This window comes from Giraffa tippelskirchi, chromosome 3 (assembly GCF_054371585.1).
Source record: "Giraffa tippelskirchi isolate mGirTip1 chromosome 3, T2T-mGirTip1v1.2.pri, whole genome shotgun sequence".
NCBI classification, from domain to species: Eukaryota; Metazoa; Chordata; class Mammalia; order Artiodactyla; family Giraffidae; genus Giraffa; species Giraffa tippelskirchi.
This window is the reverse complement of record NC_137277.1, coordinates 18,566,202-18,592,984: the sequence shown is the minus strand read 5'-3', so window position 1 is coordinate 18,592,984 and position 26,783 is coordinate 18,566,202. Positions and strand designations below refer to the sequence as shown.

Genomic DNA, 26,783 nt, shown 5'->3' with positions numbered 1-26,783 from the left:
TCTGTGTATTCTTGCCACTTAATATCTTCTGCTTCTGTTAGGTCCATACCATTTCTGTCCTTTATTGTACCCATCTTTGCATGAAATGTTCCCTTGGTATCTCTAATTTTCTTGAAGAGATCTCTAGTCTTTCCCATTCTATTGTTTTCCTCTATTTCATTGCATTGATCACTGAGGATGGCTTTCTTATCTCTCCTTGCTATTCTTTGGAACTCTGAATTCAAATGGGTATATATTTCCTTTTTTCCTTTGCCTTTAGCTTCTCTTCTTTTCTCAGCTATTTGTAAGGCCTCCTCAGACAACCATCTTGCCTTTTTGCATTTCTTTTTCTTGGAGATGGTCTTGATCACTGCCTCCTGTACAATGTCACAAACCTCCATCCATGGTTCTTCAGGCACTCTGTCTGTCAGATCTAATCCCTTGAATGTCTTCATTCATCTCTCTGCTCATCTCATCACAGAGGCTTTCCCTGACCACTTTCCCTAAAATATCAGCCCTCTCCCAACACCTTTTATTCGATCACTGTCTCCTTATCCTTATTTTGACCCCCACTGATCATACATTTGTTTGTTTGTTCTTTCCTGCTGGTTGAATGTAAGTTCCATGAGCTCAGGGACTTTGTTTTATCCCTTGCTCCATCCTAGCACTGGAACAGGACTAGGCCCATGGTACGTGCTCCATAAATATTTACTAAATTCATGAACCAACACATCTCTCAGCACTCCAGGAGGACCCCCCGCACCCCCAACCCCTGCTACTCACTGGCTCCAGCCTCCACCGTGGGATGATTGTGTTCCACTCTGAGCTCTCCTGCAAGCTCCCTGCCTGTGCCCTCATTCCAAACTAAAGACCCCTCCCCTTAGTGGGCAAGAAGGAACAGCAATCAGCAGGGTAGCCAGAGAGCAATGCCTGCTCTTCTGTCCCTGCTGAAACTCTGCCTTCCTCAGACTGAGGGCTTACTCAGCCTCCCTCTGCCCCTCCTCACTCTGAACAGCTTTTTAAAAAAGATTTTTTGGGGGCGTGGCTTCCCTGGTGGTCTAGTGATTAAGAATCCCTCTGCCAGTGGGGGGACATGGATTCCATCCCTGGTCAGGGAAGATCCCACATGTCTGGAAGCAACTATGCCTGTGTGCCACAACTACTGAAGCCCAGGTCACTGCAAGGAAAAGTAGTCCCGGCTCCCTGCAACTAGAGAAAGCCCACATGTAGCCAAAAATAAAAAATAATAATAAATAAATCCTACAAAACATTTTTATATGGACCATTTGTTTTCTCTTTACAGAATTTGTTACAGCATTGCTTCTGTTTTATGTTTTGATTTTTTGACCACAAGGCATGTGGGGTCTTAGCTCCCCCACCAGAAATCAAACCCACACTCCCTGCATTGGAAGGTGAGTCTTAACCACTGGACCACCAAGGAAATCCCAGAATACAGCTTTAAGGACCTTCTTTTATGAAAGTGGAGACAGTGTATTACTTCCCCAACTCTCAACTCATCTTGGGGTTTATTTCCTCCAAGATCATGGAAAAAAATATTGTTTAAATTCACCCACCAGGGACTCAGCCTCCCTTTTCTGATGCACCCAATCCCCCCCTCACCCAACCACCCTCAGACACCCCATCCCCTTCCAGTCTCACTTGGAGGCTCTGCCATTCCTTTTCCTTTGTTCCACTCTCTAGCTCCTGATACTCCTCAAAGACAGTAATTTGCACCCTAACCCTGGCAGAGACCTCTCTGCTCACACTTCTTCCAGTCCTAGATTCCTCAGCCCAAACATCACCTCAGGCCCCTCTCCTCTTCTGACCCCCAAGAAGAGGCAGTATGCTGTGGAGTTGGGGTCCAAGTTCTTTATTAGGCAGCAGGAGAGGGGGTGACTCAGCTCTGATGGGAGGGAGAGGACATCAAGAGGCAGAGAGAGATGGTGGCCCACGTAGATGACTCAGGGTCCAGCAGGAGAGGGGGTGACTCAGCTCTGATGGGAGGGAGAGGACATCAAGAGGCAGAGAGAGCTGGTGGCCCACGTAGATGACTCAGGGTCCATCTGATCTCCATCTCCACTATTAGAATGTCACTCTCCCAGCCTCGGGCAACCAGAGATGGGGGGGCACTTGTTGGAGAAGGGACACAACATCACACTCGACCTTGCTGCCAGGACAGAGACGTGTGGGCTCATCACTCCTCTTCATCATCTTCTTCTAAGGGTGGACGATTCCGCTTGAAGAAGCCAACCTGGGGGGTGCACAGGGGCCAGGGATGGGGTGTAAAGGTGATTTTTCAGCCCCAGAGCAGCAATGGAGAATGTATGCTAGAAACCAGCCAGCCATGAGGTCCTCACCCTGGACCAGCACAGAACACAATCCCCACTATATGATCAAGTGGAGGCATTTCCCATTTAGAGATAACGCATGGAACAAAAAAATTTTTTTTAACATTTTGCTTTTCATTTCCTGAATTTTTCTTAAGTACTGATGATTATGTCTCTATATGACTCAAGCACGTGATGGCATATATTTGATTATTATACGTCTAATGTATGTTTTCCCTAAAAGCACTGTGGCTTTCTAGGGTTTGGACACTTGAGCGAGTTTGAGAACAGTGCAGCTGTTCTCCAGGGGCAGAGGAGGGAGGGACCCACCAGGGACACATCAGAGCAGGAAGACCTGGGTCCTTCCTCAGGAGCGACAGAGCAGGGAGGAGGTGAACATTCTCAGGGGTCAATGGATTCCAGAAGGCAAGACTCAGTCCCTGGGACTCTTGCTCTCAGGGGGAATGGGTCTAAAGGCCTTAGGATTTCAGGTGCCACCTCTCCCAGGGACCTGTGCTCTGGAAGAGATCCTCTGGAGGATGACATTCTAATAGTGGAGATGGAAATCAGATGGACCCTGGGACATCTACTTGAGCCACCATCTCTCTCTGCCTCCCTGTGGGATTGCCTGCCCTCCTCACCTCACCTCTACCCCCACCCCCACCACCTCAACCTTGCTTCATGCCTCACCTTCCACATGGCCAGGATCAGGAATGTGAGCAGCAGCAGGCCACCCAGCACGCCTACCAGCACCCACCACATTGGAATCTCTCTCTCCTCCAAGACCCGAAGCAGCTGCGTCTGCACCTGAGGGGAGACCCGCGGGTCTCCTCAGTCACGGGGACACTTGCCTTTCCCAGAGACTCAGACTTGCGAGCCGGTGACTTGTCCCACCTCTCAGATCCAAGCAGTCCCGGCTGGGCAGGGACTCAGGGGAAGACCAGTGGGAGACCCGCGGGACCCTTTCTGCCACCACCCTTCCACACCCACCAGAGCTTCTCCGCTGGGCAAGCGGAGGGCAGGCACGGAGTAGGGGAAGGAGGAGACGTTGAACGAAGCGTGAGACTGCAGCACAAACTGATCCAGGGGCCTCTGGACGGGGTGGAGGTGAAAGTCGTTTACACGAGGCCTGTTGGTTACGGGAGTCCCGGCCTCGGACTCCGCTGTAGGGAGATCCGCCCCGGCCTAACTCTGTCCGCTCCAAATTAAATCCAGCCCTTATTCTCTCCCCGGCCCTAAAGCCCCGCCTCCTCTTCTAAGCCCCGCCCCAAGTAACTCGGTCCCTGCTTCCAGAAGGCCCCGCCCACCCTCATCCTGGTTCACCTCTTGGAGGACGGGCAGCGACAGGAAGGCCAGCACCGTGACCATGACCCGCTGCCCGCGCGCCATCTCCTGCAGCTCACACTGCACCACAGTACAGGGCGCCGAGTCGCAGCTCTGAGGGGATATGTCATTGGTCCCCAGCCACTACTGACCCATTACCACCCCCATCATAGGACCCAAGACAGGGGGCTGTGTGTCAAAGAGCTTGGGCCAGGCCTCCCTGTCGGGAAGGGCCTCAGATTCAAGCTTGGGACGTTATCTTTGAATGGGATTGCTCACACTGTCCCAGAGATACAGAGAAAGGGTGGGAAGACGTGGGTCAGTTGTACAGTGTTCAGCCTTATTGTAACCCTGCTTTGGCATTTATTCATTTTCTTTAATGTACTGGACACCTTGAAATATACAAGTGCCCCCCACCCCACGCCAGCCACAAGACGAGCACAATCCTTCATATTCACCCTGAGGTTTCTGTGAGACCAAGGGGACTCGCACGAGGTCCGCATCACACCCTCCTCTCTCCCTGCCTCCCATCCCCTCTGCCCCTGGGCCCCACGGTGGCCCCAGCTGGAGATCACAGAGTGTGCTCACCACCAAGATTGGATCTTGGAGCCTTGAGGGCCGCTTCTCCTCTGGCAGGACCACCTGTCTGCGATCCCGGTTGTGATGGGCCGGGGAAGGGCTGGGGGTGGGCAGCCTCCATTCCAGCTGAGGAGGCAAAGAGGCCCTTAGGCCTCACGCTCTGCCCACCTGCCAGCCCTCCCACAGAGGCCCTGGTTGATGGGCTAGGGATTCACGTGGCCTGTCACCTGGAGGGGGTTGGGAGAGGGCTCTGAGTTGCACTGAAGGCCTCCCTGTGGCTGAATATCCAGGATGTAGAGCAGGTCTGAGGGCTGGGACTGGCTGGGGAGGTAGAGGTTGAGGCGGAGGCCACTTACAGCACCAGGACCATTGTTGTGGAGCTGGCGGGGTGGTGGTAGCAGGATGTTAGGAGGCTCAGTACCAAGACCAGCTCCTGGGACCCTCCCACCCCAGTCTGGGGCCCGGAGCCTCCTTCCTACCTCGTAGGTGTGCTCCACTTTGGAGCCCGAGATGTCAGAGCTGTTCTGCCCACTGCCTTCTTCCGCAGCCACCACCAGGGAGGCTGGAAAGGAATTCCTGAAGAGGCCCGAGACCCCCAGAGTGAGCCTGATCCCCTGACTTGCCTGTGGGGGTTTGCCCAGGACCCCCTGAGCCTCAGAGCTATGCCTGCCAACTCCCTTTTGCCTCCCTGGTCTCTCACCCTCTCAACTCCACGTGGGCTGCTGCCCGGACTGGTACATCCAGCTCCACCATCTCACTATTTGGATTCTGGCTGTTCTTGCTGTAGGAAGGGGGCCAAGGAGAAACAGATCAGGGACACCAGCCCAGTGAACATCAGGACTCTCAGGGCGGGGGGCAGGGGAGGGAGGGTAGAATCTCAGAGGGCTCAGGAAGAGCTAACTCCACAAAAAGCACCCACACTAAAGTTAGTTCCTTTAGGGCTCCAAAACTCAGAAATAAGTCTCTGAGGAAAAAGGAAACAGGAAAGTCTAAGGAGCATGCCTCCCAGAGAACACTTCTGTGTGGCAGGCATCTGAGGGTCTCTGTGTGGGGATCAGACAGGGGGAGGAAGTGCCCCCCAGTCTAGTATACCTCCTGATCTGCAGCAGGAAGGACACCTGCTCCCCAGCCTCTTCCAGCTTCCCCACGCTCACCCACATCATGACTTCTATCTGAGACACGGAGAGGGCCAGAGTCACTGTCCAGACGCCCACTCTGAATGTGGCCTCCAGGCCTCGTCTTGAAGACTACTCAGAGAGGGAGTCACTCACCCAAGACCACACAGCCAGGGAGTGAGAGGACAAGGATTCCAGTCTGGAGCCATCTGACTTCAAACCCAGCCCCTGAAACCCAGCTGTCTATGAACCCCTGGTAGAGGAGACCCAGCACCCAGGACTGAGTGGCCTCACCTGGGTGTTACTCTTCATGGGGTTGCCCAGCTCACACAGCACCACCTTGGTCTCATTCTCCTTCTTCTGGTTACAGATGAGCCTCTCAAAGCCCTTCGGAGAAGCAGTCCCGAGAAAGAAGATGGTTACACAGCATCCTTCATATATTTAAGCTCCCTTGGAAAGTCAGGGTGGGGAGGATTCCAGGGTGGGATGGAGGGTTTCAAGGGGAGGTGGAGTTCAAGGACTGTCACATTCCTCTTTATGTATTACTGTAGCATCTTATTCTTTTTAATGAATTTTTAAAAGTAAAACCCACAAAACATCACATGGAGGGTAACTCCGTTGTTACAAACTGCATCAGTAAAATAAAAAATAAATATACACCTATGTAAGTACCCATGTCGAGAAAAAAGAATGCAAGTAAATCCAAATTTAACAGCAAAGAAATTTAACAGAAATCCAAAACCAAATCTAAACTGTGGCTCCTGTTAAGTTATTTCCTTATTTTATAATCGAGTTCTTGAATTGTATGCCATTAGCAAATATTCCTCTTCCAAATTAGAGGGGAAGAAAAATCACAGCTCTTGAAGGAAAGCATAGAGAAACGGGAGCTCTCAGGTGGGAGATGAGAATCAAAGCATAGAGAAACGGGAGCTCTCAGGTGGGAGATGAGAATCAAAGCTCCTGCCCTTCCCAGGTCCCCATTGATGCCCGGGTGGGGGCCTCACCTCCATGTTGCTGACAGCCCGCATGTAGTGGGCGCCTGGGGGCAGGTACACGGCCAGCTCGGGCTCGTAGGCTCCCTCACCCTCATTGGCTGCATCCATTTGCAGCTCCAGCACGTTGTCGGCTCCAATTAGGAGTGGGGAGCCCTTCCTGTGGCGGTTGAGAAGGGACTAAAGCCAAGGAGGCGGGGTCCTGGGGTCTTTGGGTCCCAGGGTCTGGGACGAGGAGACGAGCTGAGGCTAGACTATCAGGATCCAGGTGGGGAGGGGCTGTCGTCAGGGTAGACAGGGCGGCGAGGGGCAGGGGGTGGTGGCAGTACTTGGGGGTGGAGGGTAGGGGGGCAGTGGGTGGTGTTGGTGGGCAGTGGTCAGTCTTCTTACACGCTGGCAGTGAGCTGCAGCTGTGGCACACACAGGTCATCGTCCCCACAGTCCAGAATGATGCGGGTCTAGAAGGGACATGTCATGTGGGTGGGTAAGTTTGGGGATCACAGTGGGGTTTGGGGAATTAGAAGATCTGAGAAGGACAAGAAGGTTGGCGATGACATCAGAGCTTTGGGGTTTGCCCCAGGGTTTGGGATGAAGTTAGGGCTTTGATGATGCAAAGAAATCCATCAAACATTAACGGAGGTTCCTGTTAACATGTATTTCCAGATTTTATAATTCAGTTCTTGAATTGGATGCCATCAGCAAATATTCCTCTTCCAAATTAAGAGGAAAAAAAAAATCACAGCTTTTAAACGAAAGCATTGAGAAGTGGAAGCTCTTATGTGGGAGAAGAGCAGGTAGACATCAGGGTTTAAATGAGAGTTTAGAGGTGATGCCAACATCTGAGGTTTATATGAGAGTTTGGGGGTATTGAGATTTGGCAGTTTTCATTAGGGTTTAGAGTAACATTAGAGATTAGAGGTGACATCTAGGTTTGGATGTCTGTTTGGATGTCAATATGGACACTAACCCAAACTCTGACAATCTGGCAGGGGTCCTCCCCCTCCCCTGCCTGCACCTGCCCACTCCTACCTGTTCTTGGATGTGGGTGTCTCCATGCAGCACAAGAGCAGGGGCTCCTCCATCCTTCTCAGGCGGTAGGGACACACTAAAGCTGAGCACAATAGGGCTTAGCTTGTCCCGGAAGTCAGCCTCATCCTAGGGAAGGGGGCAAGAGACAGGCCGTCTTGCTACCACGTACTCTACCCTGCTGACCACCCCTGCAGCCTCCGGCCCAACGCCCCGGGGCTGGATTAACAGGCTCTGCACACCCAGCCCTGCTCATCCCCACCCTGGGCGTACTCGGAGGAAGGCTGTGGTGTTGTGGCAGATGGGGTTGTATCTGCCTCTCAGATCCAGGTCCAGGATGGTGCCCGCCTGCTGAGAGTCCAGCAGTAGGACCCGGCGGCCCTGGCGGGGCTTCTGCCGGTCCAGCTGCAGCTCGGCATTCAGGTCTGGCCCAGGCAAGCGGGGCGCATCAGAATCTCCCAGGCCAGCCTCCAGGGGGGCCCAGGCCCACCTGCTTCCTGTCCCCAGGGTGCCACTCACGCAGCTTCTCGGGAATATTGTGCCCAGTGGCTCCCACACACATCTGGATGTTAAAGCTGCAGAGAGATAAATGGGGCTCAGGGGCTAGGGTCGCCCCACTGAGGTCCCAAACCCTGCCTGGCCCACGCCCTCCGTCTCACCAGCTCACTGGGGTCTTGGTCTGGGGCAGGACACAAGTCTTCACGGCAGGGTTCAGTGAGTCTTGCACCAACAGCTGGACAGTGGCCATCACCACCGGCTGAGCCCTGGCAGGAATCGGGAGGCTTGCCTTGGTGGCCCCTCCTGACTTAGTCTCCTTTGACGGGGTGGGTTCTTCCCCATCCCATCCCTGGAGCCAGTGCTCACCTGTATACCACAACCTTGCTGGCCCCGTAAGCTCCCACGAGCAGGTCTATAGACATTGTGGGAAGGAGGGGAGGTGTCAGAATCATTAATTAGAGAGTTATGGGGTCCTCATGTCATTTTCTCAGGGGGTTCCCACACTACCTCCCCATAGGTTTGATCTGGCCCCCCAACCCACAGAGTTCTCAGTGGGGCACCAAGTCAGGTTCAAGCCCTTTGCTGTGTCTCTCAGTATCTCCAGCTAATGCCCAAGGGCCCTTCCTGTTTAGCTGGAGGCAGTCCAGGGGCACCTGGGTATCCGTTGTCATCGATATCTGTGGCACCTCGAAGGGAGAAGCCAAAGCCAGAGCCTGTGGGGAAGGGGCTGTCCAGGACCTGGGAGGGGGATGGGTTAAGCCCCTCACTGTGACCCAGGTACACCAACACTTGGCCTTGACCGCTGGGACCCCCGTAGGGGGCGGCTACTGCAACATCTGGAAAGAACAACAGAAAGGGAGTGGCTATCTGTTATCCAGTCTCTCCAGGCCCTGTAACACTTTCCTGAGCTCCTTCTCTGGGCAGACCCCAAGGGACCAGGAGAGGAATGCAAGGGTCCCAGTCAAGGAGGCAGCTGCCCCACCCTCCAGGAGTTTACAATTGGGTGGGAGGAAGACCCATCAAGTCAGATTATTGTAAAAACAGTCTAACAATCCTCACTATCTATTGAGGACAATATATTGTCATGATTTCTTTTAATTCTGAAAACTAGACATTATTATTCCCATTTTAAAGGAGAAAATAGAGTCCCAGAAGATTAAGTAACCAAAACCTGCTAAATATTTGCCCCCTCTTCAGCTGGGGGGTCTTCACCCCATTCCACTCCCACCATGTAAACCCAGGGTCACACCATGGGCTTGTCATCACTGACAACTTTAATGATCACTCTTGAAAATGTAATCATCATTAATAACAATCATTAATAATCTTATTAATCTGTAAGAATTCTTTGCATGTGATGGCAATTAAGATCTTCGATATATATGTTTTAACTGTTTTTCCCTTGCCTTCTGACTTCATGGTATGTTTTCTGTGCAGTTTTTTTCTTTTAAAGATCTACTGGCTTTTCTGATAGACTCACACCACAGTCTCGTCCAGTCACCTGATCTCTGGCTTCCCCATCTCTCCACCTATTTTCTAAACATTTGATTACCCTTGCCATATCCTCAACCATCCCACCCCATTACCAGTCCTGGCCAGACCCCACCACATCGGGCACCATGAATTCCTGACCTCCAGCCATCACTAGGGGCCTTGGTGTATGCCTAACAGTCCCTCAGGGTTTTCTGCTCAGCACCTATTTCAAACCTTCTCCATTCAATCAAGCTCCCTGGCTCTCACTTCCTTCAGAAAGAGAAGCAACCCAACTGTTGTGCTTTTTGTTCTTCTCCCCATTTGACTCTAGAATAGTGTCCCTCCTACACCGGCCACTAGGCTGAGCACCCCAGCCCTGCGTCTCTCAGGCATTCCAGGCACCCACCTCCAGCTCACTCCCTGCCTCTATTTCCCCACAAGATCATTTTCCTCCACACTCAACTTACTCCATAGTCTTTAAAATAGCCTTCCTTTGATCCTCATCTCCTTTCAGTAATCACCTTTCTCTTTCTCCTTTCACAAACTGGTCAAAAGAGCAGTCTACTCTGGCTGCCATCAATTCTTCACCTTCATTCATACCTTGCACCATGACCTTCTGGCTTTGGTCCCTAGCTAGCCTTGAATTGGTTCTTATCACTGTCACCAATGACCTCCTTCTTACTATAAAGCCCAGGAATACTTACTTCTCCAGCCCCATCTAATTGTACCTTTTAGCAGCATCTGGAGCCACTGACCCAGCTTCCTCCTGCTTCCAGCACTCTTCCTTTGAGTTCTGGGCCATCAGATCTCCTAGTTTCCATCCTACCCCTCTGAACATCCCTCTGTCTCCTTTCCAGACCCACTTTCTCTGGGAGTCTCTTAAATGCTCTTGCTCCCCAAGGCTCTCTCCTGGGCCTCTTCCCACTCTGCAAGCTTCCAGGATCTCATCGATCCTCCCCAAGCCCCTATCTCCCACTCAGACCTCTCTGCTGGGAATGGGGGAAGTCACACCCAACTGTTCTCTGGATACGTCTGCCTAAGGCTCCCAAGCCTTTCATGATCTAACAAGTCCAGGGAATTCCCTGGCGGTTCAGTGGTTAGGACTCCGTACTTTCACTGCCAGGGTATGGGGTTCGATCCCTGATTGGGGAACTAAGATCCTGCAAGTTGTGCGGCATGGCCAAAAAAAGAAAAAGAAAAAGACCAAACGAGAGCAGAGCTGAACTGCTGATCTCCCTCCAGGCCTGTGGCAAGACTTGAGTTTCAGGCAGTGAAGGGCACCACCACCCACCCAACTCCTCTCTCTTAGCTCCACCTCCAGTCACCCATCAAGTTCTAATAATCTAAGCAATAACTATCTAGAAATCACCCTCATCTCTAACTCTGCTGCCAAAGCCCACATCCCAGTGGTCACCATCTCTTGCCTGGACTAATCCAAACAAATCCCGACTGGTCTTCTTTAACTGTCTCATGCTCAAAGCCCTTCCTGGCTCCCGCTGCCCTCAGGTCAAGTCCATGTCATACCTATAAACCCCTTCTCTCTTCCCTTACCATTGTAGCCATCCTGGTTGAGGTCGCCCAGAGGTGCGATGGCTGAGCCAAATCGCCCATAAAGCTGTGTGCCAGTCAGCAGGAGGTTGGGGGCCCCCAGCATTCGGGCACCCCGAGTCTGCAGGAACAAGTACACACGCCCCACCTCGGCCAGCTTGCGGTCAGTACGGCTCTCCATGTACAATGGTGCACCCACCAAGAGGTCATGCCTCCTGCAGGCCCAACGGGCGGTTATGTGGGGATGGGCTAGAGGGATGCTGTGGACCTGAGCCCAGGCTTACCCATTCTCGCCCTCCCGCTCCCCTCGGTGGTCACGTGGGAGTGAGGGCTTGGAAAGGAAGAGACCAGAGACCAAGGGCAGTGAACACCTCTGGTAATTTGGGACCCAAGTGGGTAGAGGTGGGGGCGCTGGGCTTCTCACCCATCCCCATTGACGTCAGTGACAACCACTGAATGCCCAAAATACGAAGCCATCTGCAGGAAATAGGGCACACCTTAATTTCTGTCCTCATACTCACACTTCGATCCCACCATGTCTTGTGGAATATTCCAGGGCCTCAATTCCCTAGCCTTGGCCACGCCCACCTGATCCTCACCTGCTCTCCATGCAGCCGGTGCAGCATCTGGTGGTGTGAGTCCAAAATTTCCACCTGCTCGGAAAACATACAGGAGCGTGTCACAGTTGACCCCATCACAGAAGGACAGGAAGTTTGGGGGTGGGGCACGGTTCAGGCTGAAGAGTGAAATCAGTGAGGGGTGGACAGAGGGCACTCACCGCTCCCAGGGTCCAACTCCAGGTGGGGGCACCAAAGACATACTCTGGGGAGAGCCAGGCCCAGAAAGTGAGGTCTCTGGAACCCCAACCTGCCTCCCGCCCGCCGTTCCGCATCCCAGGGAGATTTCGATGCGGGTCTTGGAAGTGCTCCTTTCCGGGCGGGACTCCCCAAACCCCACCCCTAAGTGAATTTCTTGCCTGTAGTTTCGGGATTTCCATCGAAGTCGCCCACGGCTACCGAGTACCCTGAAGGCACAGTGAGAGTTAGTCCTTCTGGGAGGGTGAAGCAGGGAATGAGAGGGGAGGGGACTCAGAGACCACCCAGTTCAAACTCTGCATTGGGGAGACGGGGAAATCGAGGCCACCGAGAGGTCAAGACCTGCCCGAGGCCGCGAAGCGAATTCAGAACGAGAAGTCGATGTGCTCGCCTTTGGGAGCTGGGCAGTCTGCAGAGGGTAGGGAGAGGGAGCTGCCTGAGCAGAGTGGGGGCGCCTTAGTCCTGGGGCTGGCCAGCCAGAGTTGACAATAGGGCGTTCCTGCAGGGGTAGGACCGGGCCAGCGGTGACACTGGAGTGCTGGGAAGCCTCGAAGGGAGATGCCACGTTACCCCGGTAGCCGTCGTAGTACTGTAAGTTACTGTGGTCGTAGGTGAACTGGGTGCGCACGTGCCACAAGAGGGTGCCCGGGCGGTAACTCGAGATGATATCGGCGATTGGAGCCCGCGCCAGGAGACCTAGGGCGCGTGAGACAGTTGGTGTGGGCGCCCAGGAGTCTGGGATCTGCCCGGATCGAGAGAAGGGAGGGAGGTGTACGGATGGGCACGTACCTACGAAATAGTAGCCGCCAGGAGCCCCAAGCACCAGCTCCCCAGCCTGAAATAGAAGCTCTGGAGGTGAGAGGGGGTCCTGTTTGGGGGGTCACCCCCACGCCGTTTATGCTCCCTACTCGCCTGAGTGACTACCGAGCTGAAGCCGGCTTCGCAGTAACGCTTATCTTCTCCTAGAGGAGGCAAAAAGGAAGGGTCAGCGAAGAAGCCTGCTTGGCGGTGCGGGCGGGGGGGGGGTTGGGGGGCGGGAGGTGGAGTCAAGCGGGGGCGGGGCCACAGGGTAATACGGGAGCGCGGCTTAATGTCAGCATCCAGTGGGTAGGACACAGGGGTGGAGTCAGGAACTGGGCCATCTGGGCGACCCCAGATTGCAAGCAGGATTTGGGAGAGCTGGAGGCCAGGAGAGATCGGGTGGAGGGCGGGGCTAATGGATAACGGCCGCGAGCGGGAGGAGCCGAAACGGAGAGCGGAGCTCACTGAAAGTATTTCCCTCGTAAAACTGGCTCATTTTGTTGGCCCGGCAAGGCGAGTACTCTGTGCGGTTGCCGTTTTGGAGCTGAGCCACGAAGCAGCCACCTACGGGCGTCTTCTGAGCCTCCTCCTCGTTCCTATCTAGGACGTTCCAGTGCTGCCAGGGGGCGCAGGCCTGAAGCAGAGCCACAGCAGAGTGGGGAAGGGGCGGGACTCGGGTTCCTCCCTCCACGTGTCCCCGCCCTCCGCCTGCTCCCTGATCCCGGTCCCGTAGCGCCCACCACAATGCTGTCTCTCCAACTAACGACCGACGCCCCGAGTCCTTGCCCGGCCTTGAAGGTTTGGAAAGTTTGGGTGCCTATGCTTCGCGTTTCATCATCTGGAGGGCAGAAGAAGGTGTAGGGTGCTGAAGCCCGGCTGTCCGCTCTCCTCGTAGCCCCTCCCTTTCTCTTCTTGTGCGAGACTCACCGAGGTCGAAGGGCAGCGAGCTGCACTGGCCGCCCTCTGCCTTCCACGGGCACAGGAAAACGCCGCCGGTCTCCTCCTCGCTGCGGCCCAGCATCCGTGGGGCGCCCACCACAACGGACGCACTGCATAAGAAACCTGGGTGAGCGCTCCGTGGATTCTGGGGTACCTCGTGCCCCAGTGCCTGGGCTGGGAGCACTCCTCCTCGGAAGGGCGGTGTGGCTTGAGGGTCACTGGATCATCTTTTCTCAGTGAGACGACACAGACCATAGAGGCCAACTTTTTCATTTTATGGCCAGTGAAACTGACTCCCAGCGAGGAAAATCACATACCCATCAGTAACCGAGGGAATTAAGGATAAAACTGAGAATATAACCATTAGGTTCAATTTGAACACGAAGGGTTTAATAGGCTGGCTAAAAGAGACCTCCTAAACTCTGTACACCGTCTACATTCCCCAACACTTGGCACGAAAAGCCACGGGTTTATGTGCACCGTAATCTTGTCTGAACTGTCATCAGATCTCTTTCTGAGAACCAGTTTTAACCAGGAAATATTAAGCTATTCTTAATATTCCAAATATTAAGCTATTCTTTAGAGGTGGGCACCTCTAAAGTGGGTGGTGGGGTGCTGACATTTCTAGGGACTCTAGTAGATCTAGGTTCAAATGACAGCTCTACTGTATATAAAAAGTGGACAATATCAATCAATGCTGTCAGGAGAAATAAATGAAATAAACGCATGAGAAACATTTATGCCAATGCCAGCCAAATAATACATAACGAGGGCTTCAAAGATGCTGTAATTTTTTTTTCTGTTTAGTTTGCAGGATGTTTACTAAGTAGTGCCTATGAGACCAGTATCTGAAAAGGAGGAGAAAGAAGCAGGAGCGGGCAGGGGGCATTGAGTTGAGATTCAGACCAAATAACAGCCATGGGTCAATGCCCTGGGAACTTTGGAGCTAGAAAGACCCTCAGAACTGTCTAGAGCTTGAAATGAGAGTCAGACCCTTAATCTCTCCCCTCCCTTCACACTCCTCATTGACTAGTCATTGTTCCTGGGCCACATTTGGAAGTGGGGGAGCTTTGAGGGCAGTGGCCCTCTTCAGCAGAGGCAACTCCCCAAGGTGCTGATACTTAAAGTTCATCTGCTATTGCTATGCCCTGAAGCTGGACCTTAGTGTCCATCTGAATAAGGAACTAGCTCAGGGTTGTTCCTATAGAGAGAGAGAGCCAGGACTCTAATTTTAGCAGTCTGAATTTGCAGCCTGGTCAATCCCAACCAATAATGCTCTATTGCTTCTTTTCAAATATCAATCATTTTGCCGTGTTGAGGGGATTGGAATAGAAAAGCAAAGTGGGAGTAGACAGACAATTTCACAGTTCTGCAGGTCAACTTAAGACATGTGCTCCTTTCTATATTTCAAGGGGATAAGGGTGGAGTGGGTATAAAACTGACCCTTGAGGAAAAAATAAGGCATCAACATGGGTCTCCCTTCTGTCTTTGCTCTGCCCAGCTCCCCACTGGTGCCTCTCGCTGACACCCCAGTATTCCTAACAAGAACTCAGCCCAAATAGACCTTGGAAATCACTTTGCTCAACTTCTATCACAAATGGGGAACTCAAGATCCACAGAAGCAGTGATGGTGGGGGAGTTTCCCAGGGCTCACCTCCCATTGCTGTTCTTGTAGAAGTCCAGTGAAAACCCAAAGTGGCTGCCATTAGGGCCTGTGTAGACAGTGAGCTGCACTGGGTCCAGGTTCAAGGCCCAGGTTGGAGGCACAGCACCAGGTCCCAAGAGCAGCTGCACCCACTCCAGAAGCCAGAGGGCACGAAGTAGACACAGAGCTCTTGCCATCTTCCTTCTCCCACAGCCTCCTAGGCAGTAATGGGTTAGTGGCTTCCTCTTTCAGTTCCATCACAGGAAGTCTTTTCTTATCAAGCTGAAACCCACTTGCTGAGTAGTAGGCAGAGTCTTGGGCTATTTGGTTTCTAGGGTTTCTGGGAAGAGAGTAAGTCCACCCTGGGGGTGGATGCTTATGGCTGAAAGCCAATTCTTCCCTTTTCTTGAACTTATTTTATCATCAAGTCCTGCTGGTTGTGCTCTTCAACAATGTCTCTTGAATCTTCATTCCATTCCTCCTACCTCCGCGCTAGTCTAAACCGCCATTGCTTCCTGCTTGGGATGTGCAAACGCCTCCACTCTAGCCCAGTTCTATAGGTCCTCCTCCCCCCACACAGTTCCATGCGCTGTGGAGGCACATTGTGACTTGGTCAGAAGTGGGGGAAGGAGTGAGGAAGCTCCTGGCCCCTGATAAGACCTGAGGCTGCTGTATCCTTAAAAGGATAAGGCACTTATCCACTTCCTCCTTCTAGGACCTTTGGTGGCTTCACTCGGGTCATACTGGTACAACAGCTTCTTCACTCATCCTCCATCTGGGGCCAAGTCTTAATGTGGCCACAGCAATGTAGCCAGTGCTGGGGGAGGGGTGGTGAATGGATCCTGGCTGAAGGGAGGCGATGGGGATAAAGTGGAGTCACCCCAGGGTGTTCTGGCTCACAGGCTCTGAGATTTGCACCAGCTGTTCAGTTGGAGGCAGGTCTAACTCCTTCTTGGGTGACAGAGCTCTTGTCCAATCACTAAGACTTGATTCTAATGGGGTCATTGCCTAGGGGATGCCTCCCTCAATTCCTCAGGCTGGCACTCTGGGGTTAACACACAGAGGTGCGGCACTGATCACACTGCTTAGTCATGGTCTGTTCACTGGATTTTGTCCACGGGTCCCTTGAGAATGAGGTTCCTTTCTGGTGCCCCAGGACCTAGCCAAGAACCCAACATACTGTAGGCATTGCTGACAGACTGAATAGCAGCAGGCACTGAGGATTGAAGATGCAAATGCAGGCTCACACGGTGGAAAGAAAAGGAATAGTTTTGAGCAGAAAGGGCATTTTTAAATGGATGATCAGAGGAAGAGGAGTGCCAAGCAAGTCTTACTGGCACTGCATTGTCTTCCCAAAAAAGCAGGTTGTCAGGAAGGAAATTTAAGAGATCTGCTGGGGTAAAGAACATAGTCACACTGCTTTTGCTCATATTTTCTTTTTAAATGTTTTATTTATTTGGCTGCGTTGGGTCTTAGTTGCATCATCTGGGATCTTTCCTTGTGGCACACGGATTCTGTAGTTGTGGTGTGGGAACTGTTGATCCCAGCGTGTAGGATCTTAAAGTTTCCCAACCAGGGATGGAACCCAAGTTCTCTGCATTGTAAGATGGATTCCACTGGACTACCAGGGCTGTTACATTTTCTGATCAAACTTAACCATCATCTTATCCTGCCCAACTCCCCCAGGCCATTCTGGAATCCCTTCAGCACCACCTTTGTCCTCATAATTCACACAGCTCAAAATCCTATCCCTTTCTAGGTTAGAAGCACCTTGAACTTCAGTCTGGGCCTCCTTCACTGCTGAATTCCCAGTGCCAAGCTCACAGCAGGCACGTAATACTTAGTCCTGTACTTACCTTCCACCCTCCCCCTGTCCTCAACTGAGTGGAACTGTAATACTGGTGTACCCTGTGTAGCCCCAAATTAACTCACACTTCACCAAGGTTTTTAATAAATTTTCATTCTGTTCAAGGCATTGAATGGTAAAGAGATACAAAGACAACTGTCAAGGATCCTTAAAAAACTTAGTCCTGAGAGAGTTAAGACATGACATGAACACATACAACTGCAGCAGGAGGATAGTAAATGCCTTGAAAAAGATAGGGGTGATGCCTAGCTGGTCATTATTATCAGCTTCTTCATAACAACCCTATGCATTAGCTACTATTATGTCCATTTTAGAAATGCTAAAACTGTGGCACAGAGTTTTAGGTAAATAGTCCAAGTGTACACAGAGTGGCAAAAACTATGTGTCAAACACATTTGTGCTTGAATTCATGTTCTTAACCATTGTACTATATTGCCTTTGTCAGAGAATGAAGGGGTTTTTCAACACAGGAAATAACAGAGAGCAGAAGAACACAGAGGTCAGTTATAGAGAAAGGTAAGTAGTCAACACAGTGGAGGACTGGGGCATGAGGCTGGAATGAAGGCTGGGGTCTCATCACTGCAGGTCCTTGAATGTCTGAGAAATCTGAACTTTAATCCATAGGAGATGGAGAATCATAGATTTTTTTTTTTATTAATAAGTCAGAGAATAAGATACATGATCAGTGGTGCTCCAATCAGAATTATACTAGCTGCCTATGGATAGAAGGGACTGGAAAAGGCAGGACTTAGTGGGAAGATCAGATGGATGGTGCCTACCATCCTCTCAGTTAAAGGTGATGAGGCCTGAACCAGGGTACTGGTGGCAGAAGCAGAGGGCAGAGATTACATGATCAGTAACTGCCATGTGGTAGGGAGGTGTCAAAAGTAATTCAGAGCTATTATGGCTGGCTGGTCCGGAGAAGGCAATGGCATTCCACTCCAGTACTCTTGCCTGGAAAATCCCATGGATGGAGGAGCCTGGTAGGCTGCAGTCCATGGGGTTGCTAGGAGTCGGAGACGACTGAGCAACTTCATTTTCACTTTTCACTTTCATGCATTAGAGAAGGAAATGGCAACCCACTCCAGTATTCTTGCCTGGAGAATCCCAGGGACAGCGGAGCCTGGTGGGCTGCCGTCTATGGGGTTGCGCAGAGCCGGACACGACTGAAGCGACTTAGCAGCAGCAGCAGCATGGCTGGCTGGTAGGATGATAGTATCATTAACTGAAATAGGATCAGACTCGGGGAGAGACAGTTTTGATATTCAATAAAGATTCTGTTCCTTGTGGGAGTTCTGTTGGGGACACAGCTGGGTTGATAGTAGGCAGAGGGCTGACACATTGCTCTCACTTTTCCATCCCATCAGCCTAAGTCTTTGAATCTCTCAATGAACGTTAAGGCTTCATAAAGTCAACAATTACTGAACTACCATGGGTCTGGCAGTGAGCTAGACAATGTGGAGGATATAGAGAAAAATCATCTTTGATGTTTCCTTGCTAAATCCTGATGCATAATCCTGTTATTAATAGTCTTTTGCTTTATCTTTCTTGAACATATAATCAAAATGTTACTGAAAGTGTTCAATTCCTAACACTAGTCTAAGGGATTAAGAAAAAAGAATTGAAGTGTAAGAACTGGTCCCTGCCCTCTCAAGAGTTTACTATTTTACTGGGAAGCAGTGAGTACTAAATGAACCACAATTCTGAAAATCCAGTAGATCCTAGAGTCAGGGAGGCCAGCCAGGAAAAGGCTGCAATAATTCAGACATGTGATAAGCGGGTGACGGTACCCCTGGCAAACAAGAATGGAAAGGGTTGACAAGGCCTGAATTAGTCACTTGAGGGTGTAGAGGAGGAAGAACTTACATGTTGCAGCCCAGGCAGCTGAGGCAGGTAGCAGAACCCCTCCTGTAATCAGGCAGCCACACAGACCTTCACATGGAGGATCTCTACAGGTCAGTCTGCCTCTTTGCTGACACCTTGCCTGCTCAGAACACCACTTTTCTTTTTTTGGCTGTGCCACAAGACTTGGGGGATCTTAGTTCCCTTACTAGGGACTGAACCCAAGCCATGGTGGTGAAAATGCCGAGTCCTAACTACCAGACCGCCAGGGAATTTCCACTTTTCATTTTCTAACATCCTTTATTTGGGGGTGGGGATTTTGCTATTTTAGAGAAATAGGCAGATCTGAGCATCCAAACCAAGGTTCAAGTTGAATCGCTTCTCTTTTGTCAAGGGGAGAATACAACTGTGTAAGAGTAGGAAAATAGAAATAGACACTGTACCGTTCCTTCCTGAAAGGCTGAAGAGAGGAAACTAATTATCACTACAGGACTATGGTCAGCATTTGATGCACAATTTTCCCTGCCTTTTGCATACAGAAGAGTAGATAATTTTATCTGCTCAGTAACAATGAGCACATCCTTCCTTTTACCAGGTAGCTCTCTAGCACTGTACTCATAGTAAAGGGTTGAGAATAACTCAGGACTGGTACTGGAGGACTCAGGACTCTGGAGGGGAAGGCCAGGCAGGGGACTCATCTCATTGCCCTGAAGTCCACTCAAAAGCCCCCAAATCGGGACTTCCCTGGTAGCTGTGATTAAGATTCCATCCTTCCGCTGTAGGGGGCACAGATTCAATCCCTGGTCAGGGAACTAAGATCCTGCATGCCACTCAATGCAGCCAAAAAGAAAAAAATAATCTGGGAGAGTTGGTGGAAAAGAGGTATACATTCCTAGACATCTACGTAAGACTGACAGAAACTTTACCATCACTTCCTCCCACAACATAACCTTTCCCCTCTACTTGCGCAGGGTGAGTTTTGAGAAGTACAATCGAAACATCATAAACAGCTGGTTCATAAGAATCTATCCTTTGACCACTTCATACAAGATGTTATTTGTGACCCATAAGTCCATCCCTTCCCCACTGAGTGGATGGGGCAACAATCACGACAGACTCTAAAGTTTCCACAAATCATTGGTTTATTAGAAAGTTCCTTTCCCTAATTGTACAGCGTATATCTCTCTATCATATGTGATAAAGTTAAATACAATCTGTTATGCTTGTAAGTAAGGATAGATTATTTTGATTTTCCTTTTTTTAGTTTTAAAATCACTATTGTGGAAATTAAAGGAAACTGCCCCCAGGAAAGTAGAGAGGCAGCCAGAGTATGGCTCAATCTACACGCTAATGGGAAGCAGCACAAAAATGTTAATACTGTAGTATTTAAATATTTACATGAGCTGAAAGCAAAGAAAAATGAGTCCCTTCACTTCAAACAGATGATTTCATTTTCCAGTGCTATTTATCAGAAAAGTGATGCTTCTGAATCACATGAGGAGCACTGAACAGGTAGAAGGCTCAACAGAGTCTTCGTTTGCCCAGCACTTGCTCGACATGAACTCAAAGCCTTTCTATCTTGGAAATTGAAGAAGGCAGAACGCGGAGCCCTGGCCCATGTACGCAGGGTTTTGTATTTCCTGTCAGGTGACCACCCAACCAATTCTAGCCACAGGAGTAGGTAGGGAAATGCCCAACAGGGAAGTTCTAACTACATCAAAGAAGATGAGATCTACAAGATGAACACCTTTGGGCCATCGTATTAATTAGGACTGAGAGCCAGGTCAAAGGTAAGAAGAGGAGGAAGAGGAATTCAGGTGGTACTTCCTCTGCTAAGTGTCACGGGAGAAAAGAAAAAAGGAATCTTTACTGCCTAAACTAAGCTGGGTAGAGGCATGGAAACTATGAAGCAAAAAAATCTGCAGAATCTAAAAATGTGCTCACCTCTCAATAAGAGGAGGAGGAAGACCATCCCAACTCTACCACGTTCCAGTTTACTTCTACTTCAGTTTCTAGTCAACCCAAAAGGCACATTAAAAATTTTTGTCAGAGGGGGCTAAGTACTAGGAAGGCAAATGGACTGCCTGGGACAGGCACCCCAGAAACCCAGGAATCCCCCAGGACAATCACTTTGAATCTCACTGCTTCCAGAGAATAAAGCTCTTGAATCTCTCTCTCCTCCTCTGTGGGGCCCACCAGTTTCTCTGTACGAAACAGCGAACCACATAAGGGAGACTGTCAAAACGAACTATTCCTCAACACCCCTAGCTGACTGCAGCCTGTTAGTTCAAAACTCCCAGTACTGGCGGCACCACTTACTGCAAATTATGTCTCAGCAAAAAAATGTTAAGCAGTGTTCCTCTTTTTAACATTTTTATGGTTCATAACTTCAAAAAATACATGAGCTTGATAAAATATACATGCTTAGTCATTTTTGCATCTAGCAGAAAACAAATACTTTATTTTTTTTTTTGTTTTCATTTGATAACCTTTAAAGTTTCTTAATTCACCTAGGGCAAACATATTTACACAAAGCCACCAGAACAAGGATCACTTAAAGAGCTGGATGTAAAAAATATTATTGCAGTATACTACAAATATGGAACCTTTTTTATATGAGCTACAAAAAGCAGCATTTACGTTTATAGAGTTCAGTGCAATTTTTTACATTAAAAAAATCCTATAAATTAAGAAGGAAACATCAACATGACAGAAGAAAATACACCCTTTAGACACATGAGCTCCTCTCTGTTCTGCAGCTTCTATTCATGATACGATCTTCTTTTCTGGGATATGCAGATGTCTCTTCTAGGATGAGGGAGAAAGGACAACAGTGCCAAATATGTGGCTCTGTTTGTGTGGGAAGTGGATCAAATGACAGCCTGAGTGGCATCTGGTTCCAGGTCAGACTCCCTTTCCACCTCACCCGGGATAAATAAGGTCACCAAGGTCAAAGACACTGAGAAGGCAGGACTGGATGGACAACCCACCAGCCAGAGAGGAGGAAAATGTTTTAAAATTTATACACAGAAGTGCAGAGGATAAAAAGTAGAGGGAGGAGGGGAGTATCTAAACTTGACAGTTTGGGGATGTTGCCGAAGAGGGGTGGGTAGCACTTACTGGTGTTCCCTAGCCTAGAAACACAGGAGAGGGAGGGACAAACAGAAAAGGAAAAAGGGAAAAAAATCCCTGATAGTAAACCCAAAGCAAACCTCAAATCTAAAACCACCCCTGCAAGCCAAAACTCAATTCTTTGGCTGTCAGACACTGCCCATTCCAGCTACTACTTGCTGGTATTAATGGCTCGACACCCCAAAGGAAGATGCATGGGTCACCTTCCCTGGCTCTATCTGGGCTCCTATCCCCTAACTCATGTGCCATGGCTGGGGGGGTGCTGCAGGTCCTGACCTGAGAAGATGGGGTGAAGTAGTGGGTGAAGGTGGAGGGCAGTGGCAGCTGCTGCAGCAGGCCGGGGAGCCAGCAGGGTAGGGTAGAGGGCAGCGTGTGGAACAGGGTGGAAGGTGAAGGGCCCGGGATGGATGGCCGAGGCGGGAATGATGTGGATGGGGTGGCTAGCCAGGAAGGTGGCGGGATGACCAGGGATGATGGAGTGAGTGAGGTGGGACAAGGAGATGGGGGTCAGGTGGGGCTGGGGGATATGATGCACTTGGGCTAGTGGCTGGGGGTGAGGGTGGGGGTGAATCCCAATGGCGGCGGCGGCTGCTGCGGCATGATGCTGTAGGATGGCGTGCTGCACAGTTGTGATGGAGGTGGCAGAGGCCGTGGCTGGCTGCTGAATGTGGATGGGCTGCAAGGCTGGAGTGGCTGGGGCCAGGGCGGCTGAGGCGGGAAAGGCCTTCACCTGCTTGGCCAGAAGCTGCTGCTGGATGTGCTGCTGTGCGGCCTGCTGGAGCTTGCTGTACTTCTCCATCTCCTCGGGAGTGAAGGTGATGGGCTGGCTCTCCAGGGGGGCAAGGGATGCATCCTCGGCTCCATCAGTTGACTCAATACTGGGCTCCCCACTGGGCGGTGCGTAACCCGGGAAGGGCTCGAGGTCTGATGCTATAGGCAGCAAGCTGGACTCCACAGGGCCTGGTTGACTGCCGCTATCCAGGGACTCAAGGGTGTCCCCATCGCTGGGGTCAGGGAGGTAGTTATGGGAGATGGATGGGTCCCCAGGATAGCAGTCAGAGTGCACTGGGGTGCCTAGTGGACCCACAGGGTGATCAGCAGTAGCTTTTTCAGACTTTGGCTCTGCTGGGGGTGGGTCTGATAAGGGGCCAGCTGTTTCCTCTGAGGGGAACTGATGTCCAAATGGGGCATCACTATTCCCTGGAGGCCCTTCTTCTGTCTCTGACTGTTCTTGCTCTTCTCCCCTTTCCAAGCCAGACTCTTCACATTTCTTGGCGTTGGGCTTTCGGGTAGCTGGGAGCTTCCCTATTAGAGGAAGGACAGGCTTGTTGCCAAGAGAAGGCGGGAGCTTGGGTCCAAAATAACCTTGTGGGGGATCCTTGAGCTTCAGCCCGGCTTTATTAGGGGTGGCCAGCACCTCCTCACTCACACTCGGTTTCCTCTCCACTTTCCTTGACTGAATCTTTTCCAGTAGCAGCTTGGCGGTGACGGAGTTCTTGTCTTCAGGGCTGCAGTCACTTTCTGACCCTCTTCCTGGGCCAGCGCTGCTGTTCTGGGAGAGTGGGCCTATCCCCTTACTATCATCTCCTCTGCCATCTTCTTTCTTCTTCTCCCCAGGACCTTCTCCCCGGCCTGATCGGAAGTAGTGGGGAGACTGGGAGCGGTAGATTTTAGAGCGAATGAAGTCTCGACGACCAGAACGCCTCTCTTCAGGGCTCTCGTGCCCCCATGATCCCTTCCTGGAGCCTGACCTCTGTGAAGGACTCCGGGTGCTGCGGCTGCGGTCCCGGCTATAGCTCCGACTCCGCTGCCAGCTGTGGGCTGTGGTGCTGCGGCTTCTCCTTTTGCTCCGGCTGCGACTACAGCTGCTGCTGCGGCTGCGGCCCCTGGATCTTGAGCGCTCTCTGGTATGACTCCGAGATCGGCTTCGGGACTGGCTGCCACTGAGGCTATAGTCATCATCAGAAGATGAATATTTGTGCCGCTTGGACCGGTGCTTGGAGCTGGCGTAGTCTGAGTCATCAGAATCGTGGGAGCGCTTGGAGTGCCTTCGTGACCGGTCACTATAGTCACTATAGCTGTCATCAGAGTAACTGTGTTGTCTACTATAGCAGCTCTGGTCTGAAGAAGCATCTGAGCTACTGGAGTAAGAGTGCCGGGAGGAATGGCGAGAGGAATGGTGCCGGCCAGACCGTGAGCGGCTTCGGGAATGCTCACTGCCCGACTCCTCCTCTTCCTCTTCCTCCTCCTCCTCCTCCTCACTGTACTGGGATGGAGACTTCTGGTGCAGCCGGCGTGATGACGCATCATCACTGTCTTCATCTCCACTACTGGGTCGACTTCGATGGCTGGATCGGCTGCTCCGTTTGGTGCCAGCTCTTCGCTGGCAGGATGACGTGGGAGGTTCACCCCTGTGTTTCCTCCCACCATGATCTTGGGCACTCCCACTGCCTCCGCCTTCATCCTTCTTGCCACTGCTCCCTTCTTCAGCTGGAAGGGATCTCCGCTGGGAATCATCCTGGGCTCGCCGCCGTCTTCTTGGTGGTGCAGGGCTACCACTACCAGGGGGTTCCGGTTTGGGCCCCCGTTCAGAATCTGCTGGGGCTGATGACTTATTCTTTTTCCGTTTTCGCTTCTTGCGCTTCTTAGACTTCTCCCCAGATTCTGCCTTAGAGCTTTTCTCTTCTGGGTCAGCCCTGTGTTTCCGTTTATGTTTGCTGGATTTTTTGTGCTTCTTTTTCTTTTTGTGTCGGTGGGACTTCCCAGATCGTTCTTTCTTGCTAGGCAGGATTCTCCCTGTGTCTTCTGTCTCTGATCCATGGCTACCCCCAGGCTCCTGCTTATTCAGGCTGCTACAGGCAGCCCCTGAAGCAGGTGCGTCGATTCTGCCTCCTGAAGAATGTTGGACACTCTCTTCCTCCCCCTGGCTTTTATGTAGCTCACTAGGATCAAGGCCTTGGAGATGGTCCTTTGAGGAGCTTCCTATGTCCTTTGGCTTTTCTGTCCCTTTTGCTCTGGCATCTTTGTTCCTTGAAAGCTTGAAGTCAAAATACAAAGGGTTACAACTGTACGAAATGGAGGGTTCTGCCTTCGTAAAAATTAACAGTTCTGATGGCCACTGGAGGGCAGTGCTTTCATCTTTGCTTAAAACGGGAAAGAAAGGACCGGTTGGATATTTGGGTCCCTCCCGGCTTTCTCTCCCTGCTGGAGTAGCCTGAGAAGTTTCTTTAGGAGGGTCAGACTCACACATTTGGATCTCTGAATCCTTCTGACTGTCTAAACTATGCTCACTTACATCCCCTCCTGAGGGCTTCTTTGTCTCAGCTTTGCTCCCAGGCTCTGAGGGCTCAGCTACATTGGTTTCCATCTGCTGTTCGGAGACTTCACTAACTGTCTTTTCTGCTCCTTGGCTTGTTGTCACCTTGATGCAGCCTTTAGGCTTGGGAGAACTACTTTTTTTGCTGTCTAGGGCATTCTTTGGGTGTGTACTATTATCACCTTCCATTTGTTCACTGGCTCTCATAAAGAGTAGAAAAGGAAAATTAGGTTTTACTTTGCAGTGTGCTGGGGGGATGTAGTGGTAATACTCTGGCTCTGTAGCCCCGGCTCCTTCTTCTCGCTTCATTCTTTTTAACTTAGATAATGTTGAGGCAAGGGACCCTCCGTCCTGAGGGTCTTCATCTTCTTTTTTACCGTCGGGATTACTGCTACCATCAGAATCTCCCACCTTCTGCAGTCCTTGGTCTGTACCCTTTTCATCAGCTTTTGTTCCATCTTCAGAGGTCCCTTCCTCTGCGTGGTCCTTGAAAACTGATGCTATTGATTCGAGTTTGACAGGAGCCTTCTTGGCAAAGGAAAATGACACTCCCAATTTTTGCAGTGGGGTTCCCAGATTATTCTTAATGCCAAAGCTGATGCCTTGAGAGGCTGGCCCAGGAGCCTGTGCCAGCCCAGTGGTATTAGTGATTTGTACTGCAGTGAATGGGCCTCCTTTATCTGTGGAGAATTCAGATCCAAGGCCACAAGTGGCGGTGGTACTTGTGCCACTGTTTGCTGCTGATTCTTCTTTCTCATCATCTCCACCTTCTTCATCTACAGCCACTGTGGTTGGTCTGAACATGGGACCACTTCCAGGTGCACTACACAATGGTGTAGAAAAATAAGAAACAAACAAAAAAACAGGTTTAGGGGTACATTTCATACTACTTTATTTTTTTGGCCTGCCATGAAGCATGCAAGATCTTAGTTCCCTGAGGAGGGATCAAATCCATGCTTCCTGCAGTGGAGGGGCAGAGTCTTAACCACTGGACCCTCAGGGAAGTCCCTCATACTTCTAAAACACTTATCTCTTATGTTTGACCATTCATCACAGGCAGATCTTAAAGACACTGAATGGTGGTCCTTCCTCAGCCCAATGCTAACGAAAGGAAATTGCTCAGTAAGGTAAGGCAAAGTCTCATACTGCTAATCTACCAAGCTACATTCATAGGGATAGCCAGTTACTGCTGTTTCTTCCTAAGCTGTCTAAATACTGAGGTTTACCTCACAATTTGAATACACTATCATTACCATCTGGCATAGCCCACCTGTCTTGTAACTGTTCCCAATTTTTACTGTACCATCCTACCCACCAGTATGCTACCAAACATATGGCTGAAAATTTATTCCCAAAGGTTGCACAGTTCACCCTTGAATGATATGGGTTTGCAGGTTTGAAATGCAAGGGCCCACTTATACAGATTTTTTTTAGTATATACATGTTACACAATTTGCAGCTGACTGAATCTTTGGATGTGGAACTGCAAATACAGAAGACTGACTATAAAGTTATACACAATTTCTGACTGTGTAGGTGTATGAGTTTGTGTGGGGGCTGGGGTCA

At 50.7% G+C, this 26,783-nt stretch overlaps 2 protein-coding genes and 1 long non-coding RNA gene across 15 annotated transcripts in view; 1 reads left to right on the top strand and 2 right to left on the bottom strand.

The window, feature by feature from the left end:
* Positions 1 to 1,833: 1,833 nt before the first annotated feature.
* ITGA2B (integrin subunit alpha 2b) lies at positions 1,834 to 15,286 on the bottom strand. 3 transcript variants are annotated; one of them, XM_081577175.1, is made up of 30 exons: positions 15,070 to 15,286; positions 13,404 to 13,525; positions 13,217 to 13,314; positions 12,942 to 13,110; positions 12,588 to 12,637; positions 12,465 to 12,510; positions 12,246 to 12,371; positions 11,837 to 11,884; positions 11,639 to 11,682; positions 11,460 to 11,513; positions 11,285 to 11,337; positions 10,864 to 11,075; positions 8,493 to 8,675; positions 8,206 to 8,251; positions 8,001 to 8,105; positions 7,861 to 7,916; positions 7,615 to 7,766; positions 7,345 to 7,470; positions 6,706 to 6,773; positions 6,328 to 6,475; positions 5,618 to 5,710; positions 5,301 to 5,380; positions 4,909 to 4,989; positions 4,688 to 4,784; positions 4,436 to 4,588; positions 4,218 to 4,334; positions 3,630 to 3,743; positions 3,297 to 3,398; positions 2,997 to 3,113; positions 1,834 to 2,230 (listed from the first exon to the last, which is right to left on the bottom strand). In XM_081577175.1, the coding sequence occupies exons 1-30, from the start codon at positions 15,255 to 15,257 to the stop codon at positions 2,174 to 2,176; spliced, it is 3,105 nt and encodes a 1,034-aa protein (XP_081433301.1). In that variant the 5' UTR covers positions 15,258 to 15,286; the 3' UTR covers positions 1,834 to 2,173. The 3 variants fall into 3 exon arrangements, with proteins under 3 accessions (XP_081433301.1, XP_081433302.1, XP_081433303.1); XM_081577176.1 differs by having other exon boundaries at positions 12,276 to 12,371; XM_081577177.1 differs by lacking the exons at positions 6,328 to 6,475; positions 6,706 to 6,773.
* Positions 11,612 to 20,947, top strand: LOC145541248 (uncharacterized). The gene is made up of 5 exons (XR_014078898.1): positions 11,612 to 12,093; positions 12,181 to 12,266; positions 13,081 to 13,542; positions 17,373 to 17,443; positions 20,034 to 20,947. It is a non-coding gene; the product is annotated as an uncharacterized LOC145541248 (long non-coding RNA).
* GPATCH8 (G-patch domain containing 8) overlaps positions 19,894 to 26,783 on the bottom strand; it is a 91,424-nt gene continuing 84,534 nt past the window's right edge. For all 11 annotated transcript variants that reach the window (XM_081577166.1, XM_081577167.1, XM_081577170.1 and 8 more), the window contains one exon: positions 19,894 to 26,040. In XM_081577166.1, coding sequence (XP_081433292.1) covers positions 22,140 to 26,040 — 3,901 coding nt within the window. In that variant the 3' untranslated portion in view covers positions 19,894 to 22,139. The remainder of the gene's footprint in view (positions 26,041 to 26,783) is intronic.

Excerpts from the sequence above, each read along its gene's own strand:
- ITGA2B (XM_081577175.1), bottom strand. The coding sequence starts at position 15,257 with ATGGCAAGAGCTCTGTGTCTACTTCGTGCCCTCTGGCTTCTGGAGTGG. Across the intron at positions 13,526-15,069 it reads TACAAGAACAGCAATGGGAG|TGCGTCCGTTGTGGTGGGCG; the intron begins GTGAGCCCTGGG and ends TTTCTTATGCAG. Across the intron at positions 4,990-5,300 it reads TTCCTGCTGCAGATCAGGAG|CAAGAACAGCCAGAATCCAA; the intron begins GTATACTAGACT and ends CCCTTCCTACAG.